The sequence below is a fragment of the Aquarana catesbeiana genome, linkage group LG01, assembly GCF_042186555.1.
Source record: "Aquarana catesbeiana isolate 2022-GZ linkage group LG01, ASM4218655v1, whole genome shotgun sequence".
Classification (NCBI taxonomy): domain Eukaryota; kingdom Metazoa; phylum Chordata; class Amphibia; order Anura; family Ranidae; genus Aquarana; species Aquarana catesbeiana.
This window is the reverse complement of record NC_133324.1, coordinates 696,659,237-696,675,030: the sequence shown is the minus strand read 5'-3', so window position 1 is coordinate 696,675,030 and position 15,794 is coordinate 696,659,237. Positions and strand designations below refer to the sequence as shown.

The window sequence follows — 15,794 nt, the reverse complement described above, 5'->3', positions numbered from 1 at the left end:
TGTCCCTGCTTACCTGGGCCTGGCTGACGTGAGTGGCTCCTGCTCCTGCCACCACCGTTTGTTCTTCCTCGTCAGCCAGAAGAGGCCGCACCCTCGTCCTGCATTCCAGCGGCCGGAACCGGAAACCGCGTCGCGCCACCGGAATTCCCGCCCCCGGTCGTAATGACGCATTCGCCATCAGAAGCCGGAAGGCATGGAGGCTTGGGGGATGGAGGAGCCACCGCCAAATACATGCCATTCCTCCCTTTAGCCTGTGCCGCCGGTCTAAAGGAGCGGAGACCCCCAGCAGCCTGGGAGGAGGATACGCCGGAGCATCCATCTCACGTAAGGGTTGCTGGGCTGGCCTGCGAATAAAACAAATTTACAGGTATGCCCCATACTCTCCCCACCTGGGGAAAGCATAGCACACCCCTGGTTCCCTGCAGCGCTTCCACCATGGCGGAGGAAACACTACAACTGAGGCCATGGTGGAAGCGTCTGGTCTTTAAAGAAAACTGACTGCAGCATTTCCTGGGAAAGTGGGTGGAGCTACTCTCTCCAGGTGCTGTCCTGAAAGACTCGTAGAAATACCGTTACCGGTAAGTCTAACTAAGGTTTTCTATTCGGTGCACCTCTAGCAGACATGATACAGGAGATGATCAAACTGCAGACATGATGCAGGAGATCGATGCAGTCTGCCAGTGTCTGTGGATGCAGCCTCACCAGTGCCTGTCATGCAGCCTGCCAGTGCCCAGAACAGAGCGGAAATCTCCGCGTGTCACGGAGCTGTATTTGAATTGCCAGAGTTACAGTAACAATGTCCCGCCTCCTGTGATCACGTCACACTGATTCAACGTCTCACCATTGTATCAGTGTGACGTGATCTCTCCAGGTGCTGTCCTGAAAGACGAAGGGAGAAATTTTGCTGATACTATTAGCAATGTGTTCAAGTTTAAGTAAGAGATTGCAGACATGATACAAGAGATGGTTAGAGGCTGCGGACTGCATTTTTCTTGAGCTTTTCTTGCACTAAAGGTGCCAATAATGGCCAACAATAAATTCATATTAATTTAAATTGATGATATTAAAAAAGTCAAATACAATTGTATTTAAAAATATAATTTTTTTTTTAACTGTCATTTTCGGTATCGGTTTTCAGCCTAGTGCATCCTTCATTTTCGGTACCAAAATTTCCATTCGGTGGACCCCTACTTTAAAGAGGATCTTCAGCCTTATCTTATAAAACTACAACAAAAGCACCTTTAAAAATGTTTAGTAATGACAATCTTCAAACAGATACTTATAGATTATTGCAGACTTTTTATGTTTTGCATACCATATTTCTCTTTTCCTAACCAGCAGATGAATCAATATCTATGCAACATATGACAGACACTTCCCAGAATGTAGCTGTGAGGCCCCGGTTACACAACCAATGCCTCAAGAAACCAGAAGTTGAAAACCAGTAATTGTAAGTAAAACAAAAAATGTTTGTTTATTAAAAAGAGATATTAAGGTCAATTTTTATTTATTTTTTTCAAATAAACATGTCAAACTTACCTGCTCTGTGCAGTGGTTTTGCACAGAGCAGCCCAGATCCTCCCCTTCTTTGGTCTCCCGCTGGCACTCCTGGCCCCTCCTTCCTGCCAAATGCCCCTGCAGCAAGCAGCTTGCAATGAGGGCACCCAAGCCATGGCTCTGTGTGTCCATTCACACAAAGAGCCACGGCTCGGCCCCACCCCCTCTTTCCTTATTGGCTCACTGGCTGTGGTCGAGAGCTGAGGATCTCGTGCACATTGCTGTATCATGATGGAGGTATTAGTGGGACTGGGGGGGCATTTTTTACTTTCATGCATAGAATGCATGAAGGTAAAAAACTTGGAGCCTTTACAACCACCCACTTTAACCACTTGCTGACCGCCTCACGCAGATATACTGCGGCAGAATGGCACGGGCAGGCAAAGTAACGCATGGGTACATTACTTGCCTCCCGCGGGCGGGGGGTCCGATCGGACCCCCCCGGTGCCCGAGGTGGTTGGCTTCTGTCCCGGAGCGATCAGAGGTGAGGGGGAGGCCATCCATTCGTGGGCTCCCAGCCAATGAGATTCTTCCTCTGCTGCTGTATAGTAAACAGCAGCAGAGGAAGTGATGTCATCGCTCCTCGGCTCGGTATTTTCCATTCCGGCGCCGAGGAGAGAAGACATCGATGTGAGTGCACAAACACTACACACACACACACAATAAAACACACCAGGCATACTTTACACCCCCATCACCCCCTAATCACCCCCCCCCCCCCGTCACAGTGACACCAAGCAGTTTTTTTTTTTTTTTTTTTTATTAGTGCATTGGTGTCAGTTAGTGACAGTTATAAGTGGTAGGGCAGTTAGTGGTAGCCCCCTTTAGGTCTAGGGTACCCCCCTAACCCCCCCTAATTAAGGTTAACCCCGTGATCACCCCCCCCCCCCTTCACCAGTGTCACTAAGCGATAGTTTTTCTGATCGCTGTATTAGTGTCACTGGTGACACTAGTTAGGGAGGTAAATATATAGGTTCGCCGTCAGGGACCCCCATATACTACCTAATAAAGGTTTTAACCCCTTGATTGCCCCCTAGTTAACCCTTTCATCATTGATCACCGTATAATGGTTATGGGTGATGCTGGTTAGTTAGTTTATTTTTTATAGTGTCAGGGCACCCGCCATTTATTACCTAATAAAGGTTTAGCCCCCTGATCGCCCAGCGGTGATACAAGTTAGGTTTTAGGGTTAGATAGGGTCTGCGTCGCCCCAGGCAGCGTCAGGTTAGCGCCAGTACCGACAACACCCACGCATGCACCATACACCTCCCTTAGTGGTATAGTGTCTGAACGGATCAATATCTGATCCGATCTATACTAGTGTCCCCAGCAGTTTAGGGTTCCCAAAAATGCAGTGTTAGCGGGATCAGCCCAGATACCTGCTAGCACCTGCATTTTGCCCCTCCGCCCAGCCAAGTGCAGTATCGATCACTGTCACTTACAAAACACTAAACACATAACTGCAGCGTTCGCAGAGTCAGGCCTGGTACCTGCGATTGCTTTTTTGGTGAACTGGCAAGCACCAGCGGCCTAGTACACCCCGGTCGTAGTCAAACCAGCACTGCAGTAACACTTGGTGACGTGGCGAGTCCCATAAGTGCAGTTCAAGCTGGTGAGGTGGCAAGCACAAGTAGTGTCCTGCTGCCACCAAGAAGACAAAACACAGGCCCGTCGTGCCCATAGTGCCCTTCCTGCTGCATTCGCCAATCCTATTTGGGAACCCACCACTTCTGCAGCACCCGTACTTACCCCATTCACATCCCCAAATGCAGTCGGCTGCATGAGAGGCATTTTCTTTATGTCCTCCCGAGCACCCCTACCCAACGAACCTCCCCAAAAAAAGAAGATGTCGTGTCTGCAGCAAGCGCGGATATAGGCGTGACACCCGCTATTATTGTCCCTCCTGTCCTGACAATCCTGGTCTTTGCATTGGTGATTGTTTTGAACGCTACCATACACTAGTTGGGTATTAGCGTAGGGTACAGCATTGCACAGACTAGGCACACTTTCACAGGGTCTCCCAAGATGCCATCGCATTTTGAGAGACCCGAACCTGGAACCGGCTACAGTTATAAAAGTTACAGTTACAAAAAAAGTGAAAAAACAAAAAAATATATAAAATAAAAAAAGTTGTTGTTTTATTGTTCTCCCTCTATTCCCTCTCTATTGTTCTGCTCTTTTTTACTGTATTCTATTCTGCAATGTTTTATCATGTTTGCTTTTCAGGTATGCAATTTTTATACTTTACTGTTTACTGTGTTTTATTGTTACCATTTTTTTGTCTTCAGGTACGCCATTCAGCTGCAGAGCGGATTTATTTATCTTGACAGCAACAGCGTTTGCTCCCACGATATATAAAGCCGTGACTTCAGCGGAGGTGATATATGCCGAAGCATGGGGGCAGCAGGGGCGGAGGAGAGATTTGCTCCTAACTTTTGGGGCAGATGCCCCCATGCTTCGGCATATATAAATGGTGCATGTATGCCCATCATTAGAAGTGGGTGGATGAAGGGAGGTATTCTAATGGTGGGCATATCCACCGATCAATCTTTTTTTTCGTTCAGCCCGCATGAAAAAAAAAAAAAAAAATATATAGATTACAATATATGCCCAACAAGGACCAGCAACGTACTGGTATGTTGCTGGATTTGAGTGGTTATACCAGAATGATGCCTGCAGGTTTAGGTATCATCTTGGTATCATTCTTTTCAGCCAGCGGTCAGCTTTCATGTAAAAGCAATCCTAGCGGCTAATTAGCCTCTAGACTGCTTTTACAAGCAATGGGAGGAATGCCCCCCCACCGTCTTCCATGTTTTTCTCTGGCTCTCCTGTCCCAACAGGGAACCTGAGAATGCAGCCGGTGATTCAGCCAGCTGACCATACAGCTGATCAGAGACCAGAGTGGCTCCAAACATCTCTATGGTCTAAGAAACCGGAAGCTTTGAGCATTTCATGACTTAGATTTCGCCGGATGTAAACAGCGCCATTGGGAAATTGGGAAAGCATTTTATCACACCGATCTTGGTGTGGTCAGATGCTTTGAGGGCAGAGGAGAGATCTAGGGTCTAATAGACCCCATTTTTTTTTTTTTGAAAAAAATGAGTACCTGTCACTACCTATTGCTATCATAGGGGATATTTACATTCCCTGAGATAACAATAAAAATAATAAAAAAAAAAAAAAAAAAAAAGCACCCCTGCCCCCCCCCCCCCCAGGCGAACGCAAGCGTCGGTCTGGCGTCAAATGTAAACGGCAATTGCACCATGCATGTGAGCTATCACCGCGAAGGTCAGATCGAGGGCAGTAATTTTAGCAGTAGACCTCCTCTGTAAATCTAAAGTGGCAACCTGTAAAGGCTTTTAAAAATGTATTTAGTTTGTTGCCACTGCACGTTTGTGCGCAATTTTAAAGCATGTCATGTTTGGTATCCATGTACTCGGCCTAAGATCATCTTTTTTAGGTCATCAAACATTTGGGCAATATAGTGTGTTTTAGTGCATTAAAATTTTAAAAAGTGTGTTTTTTCCCCAAAAAATGCGTTTGAAAAAAAATCGCTGCACAAATACTGTGTGAAAAAAAAAAAAAAATGAAATGCCCACCATTTTAATCTGTAGGGCATTTGCTTTAAAAAAAAATATATAATGTTTGGGGGTTCAAAGTAATTTTCTTGCAAAAAAAAAAATTATTTTTTCATGTAAACAAAAAAAGTGTCAGAAAGGGCTTTGTCTTCAAGTGGTTAGAAGAGTGGGTGATGTGTGACATAAGCTTCTAAATGTTGTGCATAAAATGCCAGGACAGTTCAAACCCCCCCCAAATGACCCCATTTTGGAAAGTAGACACCCCAAGCTATTTGCTGAGAGGCATATCGACTCCATGGAATATTTTATATTGTGACACAAGTTGCGGGAAAAAGACAAATTTTTTTTTTTTTGCACAAAGTTGTCACTAAATGATATATTGCTCAAACATGCCATGGGAATATGTGAAATTACACCCCAAAATACATTCTGTTGCTTCTCCTGAGTATGGGGATACCACGTGTGAGACTTTTTGGGAGCCTAGCCGCGTACGGGACCCCGAAAACCAAGCACCGCCTTCAGGCTTTCTAAAGGCGTAAATTTTTGATTTCACTCTTCACCGCCTATCACAGTTTCGGAGGCCATGAAATGCCCAGATGGCACAACCCCCCCCCCCCAAATGACCCTATTTGTAAAGTAGACACCCCAAGCTATTTGCTGAGCGGTATAGTGAGTATTTTCCAGACCTCACTTTTTGTCACAAAGTTTTGAAAAAAGAAAAAAAAAAAAATTCTCTTGTCTTTCTTCATTTTTCAAAAACAAATGAGGGCTGCAAAATACTCACCATGCTTCTCAGCAAATAGCTTGGGGTGTCTGCTTTCCAAAATGGGGTCATTTGGGCATTTTATGGCCTTCAAAACTGTGATAGGTAGTGAGGAGTGAAATCAAAAATTTACACCCTTAAGCCCCATACACACGATAGGACTTTGTACAAACTTTCCCTTGGATTTTTGTACAAAGGGCGTTGCCCAAAAGTTTGTCTTGCATACAGACGACAGGACTTTTCCAGCCAACTTTCCCCATATCAGTGGTTTTTCAGCTCTTTACCACCACCCTTTGGTCAACTTGTGTATTGTTGTCTGATATTGTGTCAATCTCGCCACTTTTTTTTTGGCGAGATTGACACCTTGCGAGCCGGGTTGACACTGGTGCGGGGATCCAACTTGGATCCCCGCTAATGCCAGGCACTGTTTGGTATGAATCTTGAGGGGGGAACTCCACGCCAAATTTTAAATAAAAAACCGGCACGGGTTCCCCTCCAGGGGCATACCAGGCCCTTAGGTCTGGTATGGATATTAAGAGGAACCCCCTACGCCGAAAAAACGGCGTGGGGGTCCCCCCCAAGTCCATACCAGACCCTTATCCGAGCACACAGCCCGGCCGGTCAGGAAAGGAGGTGGGGACGAGCGAGCGGCCCCCTCTCCAGAGCCGTACCAGGCCGCATGCCCTCAACATGGGGGAAGGGGGCGCCCTGCGGGCCCCCCACCCCAAAGTACCTTGTCCCCATGTTGATGAGGACAAGGGCCTCTTCCCGACAACCCTGGCTGTTGGTTGTTGGGGTCTGCAGGCGGGGCGCTTATCGGAATACGGGAGCCCCCTTTAATAAGGGGGCCCCCTGATCCCGGCCCCCCACCCTATGTGAATGAGTATGGGGTACATCGTACCCCTACCCATTCACCTAGGGAAAAAAGTGTCAATAAAAAACACAGTACACAGGTTTTTAAAGTAATTTATTAGGCAACTCCGGGGTCTTCTTCCGACTTCGGGGGTCTCTCCGGCGTCTTCTCCCGGTGTCCGCATTTTCTGCCGGCTCGACCGCTATCTTCTGGCGCTCTTTTGCCAGCGGTGGTCCGGACTTCTGGATCGTCTTCTTCCCTCTTCTCTTCCAGAGATGTTGACACGACGCTCTCTCCAGCCGGAATGGTCTCTGTGCGCTCCGCAACGGACTTATATAGGCGGTGACCCCGCCCCCCTATGACATCACAGTCCCGGGGCATGGTCATGTCATCATATGATAGAGATAGATATATATATATATAGATAGATAGATATAGATATAGATGTGTGTGTGGATGTGTGTGTGTGTGTGTGTGTGTGTGTGTGTGTAAATATACAATCATACGATGTACCCCATACTCATTCACATAGGGTGGGGGGCTGGGATCTGGGGGCCCCCTTATTAAAGGGGGCTCCCGGATTCCGATAAGCGCCCCGCCCGCAGACCCCGACAACCAACGGCCAGGGTTGTCGGGAAGAGGCCCTTGTCCTCATCAACATGGGGACAAGGTGCTTTGGGGTGGGGGGCCCGCTCGCTCATCCGCGCTCCCTTTCCTGACCGGCCAGGCTGCGTGCTCAGATAAGGGTCTGGTATGGATTTTGGGGGGGGGGGATTTTCCCCTTAAAATCCATACCAGACCGAAGGGCTTGGTATTCCCCAGAGGGGAATTCCCTCTCGCGCCCGCCGCAGAAGGAAAATGCGTTTTTTCTATTGCAGCTAGCGCGAGATGTACAGTACCCTGCCGCCGGGAAACATTCTCGCGGCTGCGTACTGTAGTTTGTACAAAAGTCCAATGGCTTTGTGTACACACGATCGGACTTTGCTCCATCGGACTTGTGTTGCCGGAAAGTTTGTCCGTTCGCACGTCCAACAAAAGTCCAATGGAAACTGAAAAAGTTTGTACGATGGAGCGTACACACGGTCGGATGTTGCACCAAAACAGCTAATTTGCATGTTTGTTGTCAAAAAGTCCGATCGTGTGTACGGCCCTTTAGAACTCCTGAAGGCGGTGATTGGTTTTCGGGGCCCCGTACGCGGCTAGGCTCCCAAAAAGTCTCACACATGTGGTATCCCCGTACTCAGGAGAAGCAGCTAAATGTATTTTGGGGTGCAATTACACATATGCCCATGGCCTGTGTGAGCAATATATAATTTGGTGACAACTTTTTGTAAAATTTTTTTTTTTTGTCATTATTCAATCACTTGGGACAAAAAAAAATAAATATTCAATGAGCTCAACATGCCTCTCAGCAATTTCCTTGGGGTGTCTACTTTCCAAAATGGGGTCATTTGGGGGGGGGGGGGGGGGGGGGGGGGGTTGTACTGCCCTGCCATTTTAGCACCTCAAGAAATGACATAGGCAGTCATAAATTAAAAGCTGTGTAAATTCCAGAAAATGTACCCTAGTTTGTAGACTTTATAACTTTTGCGCAAACCAATAAATATACGCTTATTGACATTTTTTTTACCAAAGACATGTGGCCGAATACATTTTGGCCTAAATGTATGACTAAAATTGAGTTTATTGGATTTTTTTATAACAAAAAGTAGAAATTATCATTTTTTTTTCAATGTTTTCAGTCTTTTTCCGTTTATAGCGCAAAAAATAAAAACCGCAGAGGTGATCAAATACCATCAAAAGAAAGCTCTATTTGTGGGAAGAAAAGGACGCAAATTTCGTTTGGGTACAGCATTGCATGACCGCGCAATTAGCAGTTAAAGCGACCCAGTGCCAAATTGTAAAAAGTGCTCTGGTCAGGAAGGGGGTAAATCCTTCCGGGGCTGAAGTGGTTAAAGAATGGAAGATGACTGCATGTAAGTATACAGAGGTTTATGCTGATTTTATTTTTTAGTAACAGGTCCACTCCAAAACAGAACTAAATCTATTAGATTTAATGGTTCCCCAAAACAGATACATTTGATGCATGCTGTAAATTAAAACTGTCACAGGTGCTTATACTCTCAACCAAACCATCAAGCCATCAAATGACTGGTGTCATAACTTAACACATGTGCAGCAGCATGGTGACAAAAAGGTGGCAGCTTTCTTGGCTGTAATGGATAAGAGGGTTTAATTTTGCTTTAAAAAAGAAAGGAGGACGGCGCCCTCTAAGTGCAGCATGTATGTTAAAAATATTTATTACAATAGATAAAAACACTCACATTTGAGTTGCTAAAGACCAGCATGTAAAGTAGTTTCATGCGCGTGCTCTCGGGGGATGTGGGTGTCACGGGCCAGTGGGGGGGTTTCCTGGGATGTGAGTCCTGTGACCTGGGTCCTGGTAGCTGTTCCGGTGGTGCCGAGGGTCCTCAGAGCCTCCGGGCAGCCAGGATGTCGGTCATGGATCCTCCGTGGAGCGCCGTGCTGACCTGCGTCTTCACTCATCATAGCCTGAAGGAGCACGCATGTTCCAAATGCGAAGCACCGCCCGCCTCACCCCGCTCCCGGAAGTGAAGACGCAGGTCAGCACGGCGCTCAACGGAGGATCCATGACTGACATCCTGGCCGCCCGGAGGCTCTGAGGACCCTCGGGACCAACGGAACAACTACCAGGACCCAGGTCACAGGACTCACATCCCAGGAACCCCCCCCCCCCCTCCACTGGCCCGTGACACCCACATCCCCCGAGAGCACGCGGATGAAACTACTTTACATGCTGGTCTTTAGCAACTCAAATGTGAGTGTTTTTATCTATTGTAATAAATATTTTTAACATACATGCTGCACTTAGAGGGCGCCATCCTTTCTTTTTTATTGTTCCAGAGCTTCTTCTAGCTTTTATAGACTGGCTGCCTTCCATTTATTCAGCATCATTTTATCCTTACATGGACCAATACCTGAACTTGTTGTGAAACATTAACTACCACCACCAAGTTCCCCCTCTCAGGAACCCCCAACCCACCCCCTTCCCCCCACCATTTTTAGTTATATGTACTCGGCTACATCTATTGTGCGCTATATTAACCCCTTGATCGTAATTTTGCTTTAAAGCAGTACTAAAAGGCACAAATACTTACTGGAGTTTCAATGGTCCAATGCCTGCTCCCTCATCAGCACTGGGAACTTCACTGGGTTCCTTCGGGTGCCGGGTCTTCGGCTGTTTTGATTAGCTAATGGGGGATGGATACCAGCACGATAGCTAGCGTGGATCAGTAAGCTCCCAATGCATACTTGCAATCGGGAGCTTTCTGATTCAGTCACATGACCCAAATGCTCGCCCCCCGGCTTTTATAACACTTAAAGGGCCAGGAGGTGATCAGTGTGAAAGGGTTAAAGTGGTTGTAAACCATCACCTAAACCAAGTGAAATGACTGGCCTTAGGTGATACATGGAGATGAAAACAAACTCTCCTACACAAAGTTATAACTGGTCATCTTTGGCACTCTTCTCAACATCCGTCCAAAGTGCAGAATTTATGCAGCTTGTCTGAGCTTTTAGAAAACAAGGCTGGGAGCTGAGTGTGGGGGGGGGGGGGGGACTGACAACTGATTGGAGGGAAGGGAACAGGGAAAGGAACAGAGCTGAGGCTGTCCATCACAGGCGGTGTGCTGGAGGTCCCTCCCCTGTCACATCTTGGTGTCAGGAAAACTTGTCAGAAGTGACTTATGCAGCTAGGAGAGGAACGAAGCAGCAGACAGAAATGACACTTAGGCCCCTTTCACACATACGGACCCGTTCAGGTCCGCCTGTTAGTTTTTCAGACGGACCTGAACAGACGCTCCATGTACCTTTATAGAGCGACGGCTGTCAGCTGTGACATGTCCGCTGACATCCGATCCATTAAATGCAGACGGATGGAAACCCTATTTTCCACCCTTCTGACGGATCGGATATAAACAAACAAACAGGTGGTCCGTTTTCATCCAATCCCCCATAGGAGGAGAGCGGGACTCTGACAGGTCCGTCCCTGCACAGTGAGCAGAGACGGACCTGTCATCCGCCGACTCGGCGAGGATCAACGTATCGATCCCCGCCGAGCAAGGAGAGTCCATGAAAACGGACATTAATGTGTGAAAGAGGCCTTAGTGAGACAAGTACACACTTAACAGGGATCTCAAACTGGAGGCCCTCCAGCTGTTGCGAAACTACAAGTCCCACAATGCCTCTGCCTGGGGGGGAGTCATGCTTGTAACTGTCAAGCCTTGCAATACCTTATGGGACTTGTAGTTTCACAACAGCTAGAGGGCCGCCAGTTTGGGACCCCTGCTATAGAGGGATACGCCTTTATCTCTTACAAATCCCATATGTATTACATCTCTAGATGTGGCTGGAATACCAGTATAATCATCAGCTGTGACAAGACAGACATTCTAACAGTTGAGTACAGCATATGGTAACACACATAACGTACCTGCATGCCCCGGGGCCCCGTACACGTTGCCCAGCGAGGGCCCGGTGTTCTTCTTCATCCAGGGGTTGACCTTTGGTAGCGGGGCCTCCATAGCTTTGACCTGGGAGGGGGCGTGCTGGTCGTTCTCCTTGTTGTGTCCCTGAGCCTTGGGCTCTATGGAGTCCTGGCCTTCACCTCTCTCCACCTCCCTGACAGGGGCTGCCTGGTGCACCTCAGCTGCCATGTTTGGAGTTCAGGGCTGAGTGTATGGGCTGTACAGTAGGTAGGTGGGTGGGTGGGTAGGTAGGTGGGTGCTGAGCCTGGCCTCTACAACACTCATACACAAGTGCTGGCCTTGTGGTCTCCACACATACAGGGAAGAGGGAGGACACCAATGACACATACAGGGGCCTGGCAAACAAGGACTGCATACAGCACCCACTTCACCACAACCAGCCTCGACCACCAACGAATCAGCTTCAGCCGCTGTGTCACACCCAGGTCAGCCTATTACTCCTCTGTCACTAAGTGTCCAAAGCGCGTTCACCGAGCAGAGCAACACGGGAGCGTTTATTTACTTACAAACACTGCACGTCCACGTGCCCCGCCCATTCCGGGGAGCGCGCCTGGCTTCGTTCAGAATGGCCCGAGGCGCGCATGCGCCCATCTGTCATCGCAGCTGTCAGTGTGTGTGTGTATGGGTGTGCGGGGCGAGAGCGCGCTCCTCCTGATCACCTGACTCCGGTGACAGCTCTAAGTTATTGCTAGGTGCTCTATATTTGTCTGCCTCCTGCTCTAGCCTTGTGGCTACCAGCTGTAAAAGGAAACCAGTTCTTTTCCAAGACATTGCTGCTAATTCATCCCAAACTATAAAAAAAAAAAAACATAGTTATACACAATTTAAGCTGAATTAGGTATAAGGCTGGCCATACATTAAACAATTTTCATTCAGATTTACCAAATAGGAGGTCAAACCTAAACACTTTAAATTTGTAAGCAATCAGGCAGGCCCTTGCACTACATTGGTATTTAGGCCCCGTTCACACTGGATGCGGTGCGGGACCGTATGCATACCGTACTGTATTCCTGTTCAAATCACATGCTATTCTGCAGCAGTGCGATTTGAGCCATTCATTCTGTATGATTCAAATCGCACAGGACCCTTTTTTTTCCAGAATCGCAAGGTTGTGAACACCCATGCAATCCAATACTGCAAACTGCGAACCGATTTCGGTTTGTCGTTAACATACACACCCGCAGCGATTAACGCGAATGGGGTGAAATTTTGATGTGGCGGGGAAACCGCACTGAATTTCCCCCTAATTCCACACCGCATCAGTGTGAACAGGGCCTAAAAAATAAAAACCAAACATGGCCGTGGCTTGGGCCCCCCCCCCCCTACTCTTACAACCACTTTAAAGTGTATGGGCTCATGCATATGAACGTTTACAGGTGCAAATTATTATTATAGAGGATTTATGTTGCACCAACAGTTTGCCCAGTGCTTTAAAGGGAAAAATAAAACTGAATATAAGAATGTTCGGAAGGCCCTGCTCAAAAGAGCTTACTATCTAAAAGGGAGGGTCAAGGAATATAAAAGTTTATAACTGTGAAGGAATGAGTTCACTGAGAGGGTAGATGTACACTTTAAAGGAGAAGTACAGCCAAAGCTTCTTTGGCTGTACATCTCTTTTGGATTACAGGAGTTCAGTTAGTTCTGCACACCTGTGAACCTTTTCAGCTGACAGCAGTCTGAAGCCAGCTGAGAGCCTGAGCTGGCCGCTCCCACCCCTCCACAGTTTAGCACTCCAGTGAGCACGGGGGGGGGGGCAGAGCAGAGAGTCGGTGACTGGAAGTCACCAGCTCTTTGCTCACGCAACACTGAGAACGAAGCGATCAGTGGTCTTTGCTCGCTCGGTTCTCAGTCTAATGCCCCGTACACAATGTCGGATTTTCCGTCGGAAAATGTGCGATCGGAGCGTGTTGTCGGACATTCCGACCATGTGTGGGCTCCATCGGCCATTTTCCATCGGATTTTCCGACACACAAAGTTTGAGAGCAGGCTATGAAATTTTCCGACAACAAAATCCGATCGCGTCAATTCTGACCGTGTGTGGCCAGTTCCGCGCACAAAGTGCCATGCATGCTCAGAAGAAATTCCGAGACGGAACAGCTCAGTCTGGTAAAATTAGCGTTCGCAATGGATACAGCACTTTCGTCACGCTGCAATGTAAAAAATGGTTTAATACAGCGCACTCTCTTCTTCTTTATAATGTGAGAAGAATGAAGTAGTTTTGCTGCTCATATTCACACAGACTTCTCACAAACTTCTTTCTTTATTATTTATCGTGATTCCCTCAATATATTTTGATTTGTCACATCTGACAAAATTTCTTTTTTGTTGTTTTATTTTTATTTATTTTTTTCAAGGCTGTTTTTTTTTTTTTTTTTTATGGGGGGTTTGTATTGTTTTCAAGGCTGATCTTTGTTTTATTTTATTTTTAGTTTTACTCCATAATATTTTTGTGTGTGGTTTGTGTGTCAAGTTACCACAACACCATTATTATCTTGTATTATTTAATCTCAAGGAGATTGCTTGGTGTTGGTGTCCCTTGTTAATTTCACATTGTATTTTTGAAATGTACCTGAATCCTCACAAACAAACAGTCCTTTTTTAAGGAAAACACACATAGGCGAGTATAATTGAAACAAAAAATCCTTTATTAAGGGCTCAGAACCAAACAAAGAGGGAGGCAACGCTGGAGAAACATCAGAAATTGGCAAAGCCTTGGACCACCAGGGCAGACATCAAATCTTTTCCTGCAAAATTGGTGGCCTGAGGAGTCCATATCTAAGGGAGTGCAGTCTGGTCCAGAAGTCCCAGAGATCATGAAAGCAGCAGATGACATCTGTGTCCCCAGGCTGTGGTACTACAAGAGCCTGCATCTTTTTCCAGACCAAACTGGACCCAGGGTCATCACTCTCTGGTCTTCTTTCCATACTTCCTTCCCGGCTCTGGTGTTGGAGATGTGGCAAGAGGAGGAGTAGGACCTGGAGGAGGAGGAGGAGGAGGAGGAGTAGGACCTGAAGGAGGAGGAGTAGTAGGACCTGGAGGAGAAGGAGGACTATGTGTGAGGTTACAATTGTGGGTAGCACATGTTATTTGGCCTCTCAACCCCTTATTGAGAGCTTCCAAAATTAAGGACTCACACAGAAGTCGTTGGCCCTCCTCCATCTGCAGCATTTTGCAGGCAGTTAGGCCAGCAAAGTCCTCCTCCACACTGTGGGGGCTTCTCAGAGCCTCTGTAGCCTTCCAAAAGAGGCCTATGGCAGCCTCCTCCAGGTTACTCATCTTCCTGCCGCTTTGTCTTTGAAGGTGTAGGGGAGGGACCTAGATATCAGGCAGCCTGCTTGGCCCGGCCACCTCCTGGCTGAGACTTCCCTGTGTATGAAAAAGGGACATGGTTGTAGTTTTTGCATCATCAATCACAATCATAAATTAGTACTCCAAACTAACATCTAGTTAACATCATTGATGGGACAACCAGAAATATTTAGAGGAATGCTATACCTGGCTCAAGCTGGGCTCCTCCACATGTTGCTGCCTGGAAGGCCCAGGTTGGGCTTCAGAAGCCTCAGCTGGGGGGGAAGGAAGCGTGGAAGGAAGACTGGAGAGTGCTGGCCTGGGTTCAGTCTGACCTGCCAGAAAATGCAGCCTGTCATAGTACCACAGCCTGGGGACATAAATGTCATCTGCAGCTCCTGATCTCTGGGAATCCTGGACCTTCTTGTGCTCCCTTAGATAAGTGCTCCTCAGGCCACCAATTAGGATCTTTAAATAGGTGATGTCTGCCGTGGGGATCACCGTCTTCACAAATTTCAACAAATTATCCAGCGCTGCCTTCCTCTTTGTTTGGTTATTATATTCAGGGTGGTTTATCTGCCACAGACAGGGCAGCTCCCTGAACATATCAATGAAGATTGCTATAAAGTCCTTATCTTTCAAGATATCCATTTTCACTGCAAGACACAACACAAGACAAACCCTAATCTCAGCCTAAAGTCTTCTAAACTTGTGCAAATACAGGCCTCAATCTAGAAGCAGTATAGGCCCAATGTTAAATCTTACCTTCGTTATCACGATCGGCGCCTCCGTTACTCCTTCCTCCGCTCACAGATCGTACGTACTACGCACGCGTGTTACGCTTTATAGACACTGCGCATGCGTGAAACTCCGCCCGCCCCTAACGTTCTTTCTAGTCTATTCCCCGCCCCTTCTCATTCGGCACAGTGGGGAAGAGCACATGGCGGAGTCAGAGCAGGTGTCTGATACTTACACCAACGAGGAGGAGGGGGAGGAAAGCCCGGAGCCTGAAACGTCCCAATCCAGAAGGAGACGATTTAAGGCATCAAATGTGTCCTTTGGGGAGATGTTGGAGATGGTCGACATCCTGAAGAAGGCCGACTATGATGGAAAGTATGGACCTTACCCCAACCCCAATTTCCGAAAGGCCAAGATCATGGTGAAAGTGGTCAAAAGTCTGCACCGGA

General features: G+C 47.4%; 1 protein-coding gene across 1 annotated transcript in view; it reads right to left on the bottom strand.

Moving 5' to 3' along the window:
- The window catches only part of LARP1B (La ribonucleoprotein 1B), a 101,768-nt gene extending 89,949 nt beyond the window's left edge, over positions 1 to 11,819 (bottom strand). The window contains 1 exon segment of the mRNA XM_073603789.1: positions 11,265 to 11,819. Coding sequence (XP_073459890.1) covers positions 11,265 to 11,487 — 223 coding nt within the window. The 5' untranslated portion in view covers positions 11,488 to 11,819.
- Between the last annotated feature and the right edge of the window lie 3,975 nt (positions 11,820 to 15,794).